This window comes from Cicer arietinum, chromosome 2, assembly GCF_000331145.2.
Source record: "Cicer arietinum cultivar CDC Frontier isolate Library 1 chromosome 2, Cicar.CDCFrontier_v2.0, whole genome shotgun sequence".
NCBI classification, from domain to species: domain Eukaryota; kingdom Viridiplantae; phylum Streptophyta; class Magnoliopsida; order Fabales; family Fabaceae; genus Cicer; species Cicer arietinum.
In genome coordinates, this window is record NC_021161.2 from 1,036,872 (window position 1) to 1,046,656 (window position 9,785).

At 25.7% G+C, this 9,785-nt stretch overlaps 2 protein-coding genes across 4 annotated transcripts in view; both read left to right on the forward strand.

Annotated features, from left to right (window-relative positions):
* Positions 1 to 2,401: 2,401 nt before the first annotated feature.
* LOC101509558 (WAT1-related protein At3g28050-like) lies at positions 2,402 to 5,992 on the forward strand. 3 transcript variants are annotated; one of them, XM_012712571.3, is made up of 7 exons: positions 2,402 to 2,756; positions 3,096 to 3,161; positions 3,254 to 3,367; positions 4,250 to 4,496; positions 5,154 to 5,312; positions 5,508 to 5,669; positions 5,748 to 5,992. In XM_012712571.3, exons 1-6 carry the CDS (start codon positions 2,563 to 2,565, stop codon positions 5,649 to 5,651), a joined length of 924 nt encoding a protein of 307 aa, XP_012568025.1. In that variant the 5' UTR covers positions 2,402 to 2,562; the 3' UTR covers positions 5,652 to 5,669; positions 5,748 to 5,992. The 3 variants fall into 3 exon arrangements, with proteins under 3 accessions (XP_012568025.1, XP_027188004.1, XP_012568024.1); XM_012712570.3 differs by having other exon boundaries at positions 2,404 to 2,756; positions 5,518 to 5,669; XM_027332203.2 differs by lacking the exon at positions 3,096 to 3,161 and having other exon boundaries at positions 2,403 to 2,756; positions 5,518 to 5,669.
* A 2,330-nt stretch (positions 5,993 to 8,322) lies between these two features.
* The window catches only part of LOC101509878 (alpha-dioxygenase PIOX), a 7,117-nt gene continuing 5,654 nt past the window's right edge, over positions 8,323 to 9,785 (forward strand). Inside the window, exons 1-2 of the mRNA XM_004489251.4 lie at positions 8,323 to 8,483; positions 9,067 to 9,333. Coding sequence (XP_004489308.1) covers positions 8,388 to 8,483; positions 9,067 to 9,333 — 363 coding nt within the window. The 5' untranslated portion in view covers positions 8,323 to 8,387. The remainder of the gene's footprint in view (positions 8,484 to 9,066; positions 9,334 to 9,785) is intronic.

Here is a 9,785-nt window from a genome sequence, read left to right on the forward strand (position 1 = left end):
AAACTTGTACTAGTATGCTTTTTCTCTAACCATGTGTTAAAATCTAAATCTCTGTTAGATTTATTGAGTGCTTGTATTTAGGATGTTACTTACAAGAATGGGTCATTTATATTGATGCTTCTTTATGTTAATTAATTCTTAGGAATTAAATTGAGGGAAGACTTTTTAGAGAGTTACTACAAATTTAGATGTTACTTTATTGTCACTAAAAAGGAGAATGCTTAATTAAGGGTATTATGCAACATGGTCCTACAAAGACTTTTTTTAGTCTCTCTCTTATATAAGTCTTTACATGTTAGGTAATTTCTTTAAGCAAGTACTAACCACCATTGATGTCATTGTCTTTGTAGGCTGGACAGTGAAAAGCAATGCTACTAGATATTTAATTTCTTCTTCTCATTAATTCATTGTAAAATAGTTGCTTTTTCATTAAATCATGCATAATTGTTGTTTTTGTGCTATGCATGTGTCTCGTAGAGATAGAGATGTATAGAAATGAGCAATTTGGGTTAGGGAGTTCATGGGTTCATGGATTTGGGACATCAATGCATAATTATTTATGAGATTTTGAATGTTGGTGTGAATTATAAATTTGATATCTTATTTTTTATAAGTTATATATTTGTCGATTATAAAATACATACAACTTTCAACATAAAATGTAGGTAAAAATCTAGTTATTAATTGTTTTAATGAATTCTTAAGTGAAATAAAATATTGTTGAAAAAAGTAAAAGATCTATAATTATAGGCAAATTATGGCTGATTTACTTGAGGAAAGTATTTTTTTTTTTTAAAAAAATATGTGTTATTTTATCTTGATACAAAATTTTTGAAGTTAGTTATTGTTACAAAATAAACATCTAAATTCTAACAAAAAGTTTCTTACTAAGCCACAAAATATTATTCCTTTTACATGTGGAATAATTGATGTTACTACTACTCCTTTTACATGTGTAATGTATAACTACATAATGTACAACTAATGTATTGTTATGTTGTTTCCACGTAATCGCAGATAAAATAAATGTGATTGTTTATTTGGTCTCATGTTTGTTTGTTTTTTCAGAATCGTATTGAACTTTAACTTTCAACAGTATAAAATTGAATAAAATATACTATGGAATCTTAATTTCTGATAATATATTAAAAGGTTAATGAGCAAATATTGTAAGACTTTCTATGTCCATATTTTTGTAGGCTTACTTACGATAAGAGCTTTATTTGCTTTGGACTTATAATTATTGAATTTAATTTTGATGCTTATTAAGATAAGCATTTTAATTTGATACATTATGAAGTTAGTTTTTAGTACACAATCGGTTCATAAGAAATTATCTTATGTGTGGTTTTAAGATGACATGCCTAAAATTAATTTTTTTAATAATATAATAATTATAATTAGTTAAAAACACATAAAAATATTTACACAAATTTTGCAAAAAAAAAAAATATATATATTTACACAAATTGATTTTTTCTCATTGTGTCCCGTATGCAAAGAGACATTACTATTCATTTTTCTTTAACTTCTTTTCTCTCTCACTTCTTCTAAAAAATCTTCAACTTTTGTCTGATTGAGTCTTTTAATTTGGAGGTGTATTTGAGCATATAGGTGGATGGAAGAAGAACTCTGTTGTTTTTATGGTACAAATGAGCCCAATATATAGAGGCCCGAAAGGCCCAATTAAAAACAAACAAAAAACATAAACTAATATTCTAAATTATCTTATGAAGTTGTCATTTTCACCATTGTCATTTATATTTTTACCCCACATTTTATATAAACTACCTATTTTATATTTTTTATTGTTTTTTTTAGTCCACTTAAATTTCGGAAAATTTAAATAAAAAAAATCGAAATGCATTTTTTTAAATTGAATTTTGCACCAGAAAATTTAAAAGTTTTTTCGGTACACAAACTTCAATTTTCAAAAATATGTGCACAAGAAAACTTTTTTCAAGCTTTTCAGTAAAAAAAAACATATTTATAAAAGTTTTCCGGTAACCAAATGTTAAAGTTTAAACTTTAAATACTATAAAAAAAAATTTAAATTTTATGGTACACAAAATCAAACTTTTAAAACACATAAGTTTTGAAAAAGTTTTTTTTAAAGTTTTCTAGAACCAAGTTGAATTTAGCATATGTAAACAAAATTTAAAAAATAAAAAATAAATAAAATAGATAATTTGTATAAAATATGAGGATAGGAGTATAAGTGTAGGGTACATATATAATTTTTTTGTTTGTATTTTGCAATCATAGACTCATTATGGGCCCAATATTCAATAGCTAAACCAGAATGTTCACAACATTCTTAATGTGAAGTTTATGAGATATTTTGTCAACAACTATTATGAGAAACTTTTATTATATAATAATAAGATCACCATAAATAATATTATAACCACGTTTTGATATAATAAAATATCAATCAATATAAGAATATTATCTTCAACTTTCATCTTGGTAAACAAATATGGTCAAAAACAAAACCTCATCATCATCAAAAAATCTCAAAGAAATTGTGAACATAAACAACGTTTCTGATTGTTGATTAAGATGACAAGAAGATGGTCTTTTTACATGGACTTTTTGCCAGTTGTGGTGATTATTGGAAATGAATGCATTGATATGTCTTTACTCACTTTGTATAAAGCAGCCACACTTCAAGGGATGAACAATCATGTCTTTATTGCTTATGCTTATGCTGTTGGTACTTTTGTTCTTCTTCCTATCACTCTTTTCACCACAAGGTTCATATTTCTTTTCTTTTTTTTTTTTCAATTTCATAATAAAAACTCATATGTTTATAGTTCAGCACTTAGGATATGTTTGGATTGATTTATTTTAATTTATTGATAAAAACACTTTTGAGTACTTATGGCATGTCAATTAGCTGTTTTTAGCTTATTTCTATAATTTCTTCAAGATAGGTTATAGCTTGTATGAAAAAAAAAAAGACTTTATTTCATTTTTTGTTATAAAAATAGATTACACGTAATCACTTATATTTTAATTAACCTATTTATCTAACATGGCCTTATACATAAGCACTTATTTGTTCATGTTTTTCTTTTCATGTTTGTTTGCAGATCAAGAGTGGTTTCTCCAATTAGTTTCTCAATTATATGCAAATCAATGCTTCTTGGGGCAATAGGGTAGTTACAAAATTACAGTAATATAGTTAGTGTTGATGTTAGTTTTTGTCAAAAGGGTCTCATTAATTTTATGCTTATGATGTTTTATGCAGATGTTCATCTCAAATTCTAGGATATGTAGCTATTAATTATAGTTCTCCAACACTTGCTTCTGCAATTGCTAATCTTGTACCTGCTTTCACTTTCATACTTGCTGTTACATTCAGGTTTGCTAATTATATTTTAATTTGGTTGCTAATTATACTTAATTTTCTTGCACTCTATGAAATGTCTTAGAAACAACAACACTTTATGCTGATGCTATATTAACATTTTTCAGAAACAATAGCTTATTGTGACACTTATCAACAATCCCTTAACAGAATAAGTGTATATTTGATTTCATTTTTAGAGGAGTCAAAATTGATTCTAGAGGTGATAGAATTAATTTTGACATGTCATGTATTTCTCGAGTATAATTAATTTTACTTTCAAAATTAATTCTAACTCGAACCTATAATTTGAAACTTTTGTCTCTAGAATTAATTTTTAGCCTCAAATTTATCATTCAACTCACTTTTACATGAAGTTGTCCCAACATAAATCACTTTTCATTCAACTCACTTTTAAGCGTAATCAATTTTACAGAATCAATTTATTAAAATTTAATTTTTGTGACAACAGCACCAGACACACATTAAGATAATTAAAATTTGAACAAAAGAAAAGTTTATTTAAACTGAATGAGAAGGAAATAGTTTTAGACCTTGTTTGGATAAACAACTTATTCAAAAGTTTATAGCATAAACTTTTATGTATAAGCTATTTTTATAACACAAGGTAAAGTAAAGTCAAACTATTTTTATATAAGTTATAAGTTGTTTTCATAAGTTATCCAGAATAACTTATGAAAGTTAGCTGAAAACAACTTACGGACATGCCATAAATTGTTTTCATAAGCTCTCTCAAATAGTTTCGCAAGTGTTTGTGACAGTAGATAAGCTCAAATAAGTCAATCCAAACAAACCCTTAAACATTTACTTTACATTAAACTTAGTCTATTGTCCACAAATTTAATGTGTTCTTATCTTCTAACGATTGCTATTAAGGATGGAAAAGTTATCAGCAAAGAGTAGGAGTAGTAATGCTAAGGTAATTGGAAGCATAATATCAATAGCAGGTGCTTTTGTGTTGACATTTTACAAAGGACCATCCATTATCAATGCAGATACACATCTTACCTCACTATTTCACCAACCAATTGCCTTTATCAAGTCAGTGGATTCAAGTTGGGCCTTTGCTGGCATTCTGCTAACACTTGATTATTTTCTGGTTTCATTGTGGTACATTTTACAGGTAGGGTTATTATTAGTATTATGCAAATTGAGATATATTACGAAGCATTGACACACACGGAAATCGGACACGACACTAACATTGACATTGATTTGTAGACATTAATAATAAGTTAAGAAAATGAAAGTGATCGAATATAACCATATTTGTCGGAATAAGACAATAACACTGTCTGATACCAAACATGTCTTTAATCTGAAGTTCACATGCTTATTTGTGTTTACTTGGATGTGTGACAACTGCCTTTCTTAATTATCTTTTCAATAGTGCTAGCAACCAATGTAGAACTTACATTTCAGATGAAAATTGTGTATGGTGTCTGACACGTATTAGTATCTAATACCGACACGATACTGACACACATAGTAATATTCAATAACTTACATTTTTTAAATTATTACCAATGTTTACGTGTCAATATCATGTCCAAGCACCGGTGTATGTGATATTGCTTTCTAGCTAGCAATAATTCTCCATTTCAATCTTTCCAACACTGCACGTGAATTTCACTCAATAACACTTAGTAAGTCGGAAAGTGTTGCTAGTACCACTCTTCTCTAAAATATGCCACTTGTTTTTTCTTCATTTCTTGTTAATTAATGAGAGGCTAAAAAAGTGAGTTCTAAAAAGTTTCAACTCCTATATTTCATTTGACAGGTGCATATCTTGAAAGAGTTCCCAGATGAACTAACTTTAGTCTTATTATACTCCATAACTGCCACCATCATATCTATAGTTGTAGCATTGTTATCAGTTCCAAATGCAAGTGCTTGGAAAATAGGACTAAATCTCTCACTCATTTCAATTGTTTCTTCTGTAAGTTACTCCACAAACCACTCCCTCTGATCGTAAATATAAACAAAAGTTAAAATGTATTTCGTCTAAATTTTATACTAAATACATTTTAATTTTTGCTTATATTTATGACCAGAAGGAGTATACTACTACAATTTGACTTAAAATATTACACCTATTATAAGCTTGTGTAGTTTATTGATGAGTGACACATAGTTGATTCTAGGGAATATTTGGAAAGTTAATAGGCAATATGGTTGTAGCTTGGTTAGTGCACTTAAAGGGAGCTGTCTATGTAACCTCATTCATTCCACTCCAAATTGTGATTTCTGTTGCTTTGGGGGCTATATTCCTTGGTGACACTCTTCATGTTGGAAGGTATATATGATTAATTTGATTTATGTTTTTCCTATTTAATGATATGGTTGTTGAAGTCTTCATTTGTGTATTCTACAGTATAATTGGAGCCACAATAATCTCAATTGGCCTTTATGCTGTTATGTGGGGAAAAGTAACAGAAGAAGATGTTGGTGACACTATGGAGTTGCCATCAACAGAAAATATTGAACCTTTGTTGCAAGTTGTAGAACCAAAACTTATGAAAATAAAATAGATAGAAATGTTTAAAAAAATATGGTTCATCAAAACCTGTGAAATTTGTTATATATATGAATCAAAACCAGAGAATGAAAATTTATATATATGAATGTAAATTGAGAAATTTGTTTTCTTACAAAAACAAATCTGAAACAAAGTATGCTAATCTTTCACCTTCATTCATTTATTTATTTTTTTAGAAAAATTAAAAATAATATAATTAAATTTAAGATCTTGAACCTCCTCGTTGATTATTATCATTAAATATTGTACAAGGTGAAGACTGATATATATAAATGCGAGAATTTTTTCAAATGCTTAGGTAAAAACTAATATATTACTTAATTTTTTTTTTAAATTATTATCGGAGATTATAAATTGTGTTTAATAAGTATTTAAGGAGTATCGGAGCAAAGAAAAAGAAAAGTTTGTTTTTTTTAATAATTGTATTCATATTGAAATTTTGCGACATATTTTTTGTTTTATGCGAAATTAATAGAAAAATTATAGTATTAGAAATTTATGATTTTGGGATTTCTATATGTTTCTATTATTTGTGATTTTATTAAATGTTTTAGAGATATTCTCATATTCGATTGAAGTCTAAAAACTTTTAAAATCTTCAATTAAATAATGTTTTTCTTGAGTAAATTGTCATTGTTTTTGTGTTAGTTAATTTCAATATTATCTAACTTTCAAATACAAATTTCAATATGCATTTGTATGGAAATCATTACATATGTTTTTCGTTGTGCGACTCAAAAACATTTTAAAACCATTTTAAAAGTTGAAATTCTTTTCAATCCTCTCTATTTCTAGAATTCGATGCAAGTTATTTTTTAAGTAAGAGACAATTGTTTATTGTTTTCTCATTTGTATAATTGAGTTTTGATATAGTCACCTAAATTCTTTCCTTTTTCTTTTTATTTAATATTATTTTTGTAGTGCCACAATTTTTGAGATAAAAAATATCTACATAGTTAAAATGTCTTCTCCTTTTTCTCTAGCACTTATTAGTTTAAAGAAATATTAAAAAAAATACTTATATTAGAAATAGATGGAGTAATATACAAAGCTATTGTATAATTTAACTATCATTTGCAAAATTATTTTATTGTAAACAATTACAACTTTGATTCTATATTCATTGTCTTAAATGACTTTAAAATTGCACGTTGAAGTCATTCTTTTATTTTTTATTTTTCAACTAGAGTCATTTTTTATTAAATTATTTTTTTGTAAATAATTACAACTTAATTTGACTCTATATTCATCTTATTAAATGACTTTAGAATTTCTTTTTGAAGTCATTCTTTTTTTTTTTTCGACTCGAGTCATTTTATATTTAAGTCAAAATAAGTCATTCTTTTATGAAAAAAATTATAATCACATAACTAGTTGATTTTCATATATAGTTGACTAATTTAATATTTACTCAAATTAATAATGGTTTAACAAAAAAATTAGTACAAAGAAAGCGACTTTATCGCCTAGCACACGTTATTGATTTTTCAACATGTTGAACTCTTTGATATGTAAAAAGAAGTAATTAATAATTTAAAAATTTATCATTTGTTTGGTTGTATCATATCGATTTTAAGATAAAATTTTATCTAATCCAAATTAAGATTAAAATGATCGTAATTTAATTTACATGATTCCTTTAGAAAATCTGATATGATCCGATCCTATTAAATGTAGTTGTATTCATAGAGTTGAAATCAATAGAATGAAATTGTTAATTTCGTTGGTTCATATACAGGAGCAGTAGTTGCAATAAACAACGCTATTCAAATAAATCACGCTAACATGTTATTTGGAAGAAGCAACATTTTTTTAATACAAGTCAAGAAATATTAAAAATAAACAAAACCCATCACTATAAAATATTATCCCGGTGGTTGTTGTTTTTGTTAATAATAATAATAATAATAATAATAATAATAATAATAATAATAATAATAATAATAATAATAGAGTATAGAGAAATTAAGAAGGCAAGAGATAAGAATAATAATCAAGTGTTAACAATATTATGCAAAAAATAAAGGTTTAAATAATAAAATGTCAAAAGAATAATTACTCTTAATATAATAATATATAATCTAAATTCTCCCACAAACTCTTAATGTATTATTAACGAGTTTGTTTATGTTAATTCAGCAATAGAAGCTTATCATTGTAATATCAAAGAATAGAGTTCAAATTTTATTAAGAATAGTTGTAAAATAGTAGTTGATATTACTTTAATTAATAATGATTTTTTTAAAAAAAAAATGACGATGTATTAACACGCGTTACCCAAAGTTTCGGATCATTTTCAATTATTCTAGATGATTTTATTTTTTAATATTAAATAGAACAAGAAAATTGGAAGCCATACACACCCAAATTGAAAGCACTAAACTTCTTAGTTTATAAATACCCTATAGTTTTTCTTCTAAATGATATCAAGAAACACATTTCAACAAATCAAGCAAAGCCATTTGGTCTATAGTAATGGGTCTCATTAAAAGCCTTTTTTCAAGATTTATTCTTCAAGACTTCCATGAAGCAGTGGATAGAATGACCACCTTACATGCTTTTCTCTTTCTTGTACAAATATCCTTCTTTCTCTAATTCAACTATATATTATCCTTTTTTTCCTTTAATAGCATCATACATACATAATTATTCTTGCGAAATTGGATCTTTATAGTTATATAGTAGTAAATTTCAGTTTTGGGTGAAAATTAGACAAGTCATTTTTAATTTGTAATTTAAGGTTAGTTTAGTTACGAAATCAAAATATTATCAGTTTTATCTTCGTCTAACGATTGAGATTTTGTTTTTAGTAAAAAATATAAAATCTCAATTGAATCGCTATATACTAATTTATACTATGTCATAGATTAAAATTTAGTAAAATCGATGGTTCAAATTTAATATTTTAAATTTAAATTATTTGATATTAATTAAATGATTTAGACGTAATTAATTGATATGTAGTTAGAATGTGTAAACTTCACTTAATTGCTATGCAGTTAAAGGGTATCGACTACATTGAATACATGAACATAATTTTTCAGAAAACTAATTTTCCTTTATTATATATGCTCATCATTAGTCATTACCACTGAATTAATACATGATTATATATTAATTATTTTTTTGTTGGTTTATTTTATGACATACACAGATTGTACACACAGTTGATAAGCATGATCTGTGGCATCGTTTACCTGTTTTCATAGGGCTAATATACTTAGTGATTAGGCGTCATCTTCATCAAAAGTACAACCTCTTAAATGTTGGAACAAAACCTAAAATGTTTAGGTCATCCAACCATCATGACCATCCATATAGAACAGCTGATGGAAAATATAATGACCCTTTTAATGATGATGCTGGAAGCCAAGGGACTTTCTTTGGTAGAAATGTTCACCCTGTCTATCAAAAGGATAAGGTACAAATTCAAAATTATATGCACTTGATCACATTTTTTACACATATATTATCATTTTTAGAGAATAAAATTTAGAAATATAGATTTAATTTAATTCAAAAATGTCAATAGTATTATATTAAATATCATATGAGGTTTAAATTTGAAATTTTACCGTTTATTTATCATTTCATTTAAATAAAAAAAACAAAAATTTAAGATATATGAAAAAAAGTTTAATTAATACTTAAAAATAATTAAAAAAGAAAAAAATGAAATTAATTTTTAATTTGTTACTAAATGTTAGAGATACTAAAATTAGAGATTAATTTTATAACTAATTTTTTTGGGTACGTAATTCAATTTTTTATAGTTAACTATCAAGAAAAAAATTAAAGAAAAAATCTATACCAACTCTTTATTTCATTGATATATATATATATATATATATATATATATATATATATTAAATT

Bases quoted from the DNA above. Each gene is read 5' to 3' on its own strand.
- LOC101509558 (XM_012712570.3), top strand. From the start codon at position 2,563: ATGACAAGAAGATGGTCTTTTTACATGGACTTTTTGCCAGTTGTGGTG. The intron at 3,162-3,253 runs GTAGTTACAAAA...TGTTTTATGCAG, and splicing joins ATGCTTCTTGGGGCAATAGG to ATGTTCATCTCAAATTCTAG. The intron at 4,497-5,153 runs GTAGGGTTATTA...TTCATTTGACAG, and splicing joins CATTGTGGTACATTTTACAG to GTGCATATCTTGAAAGAGTT.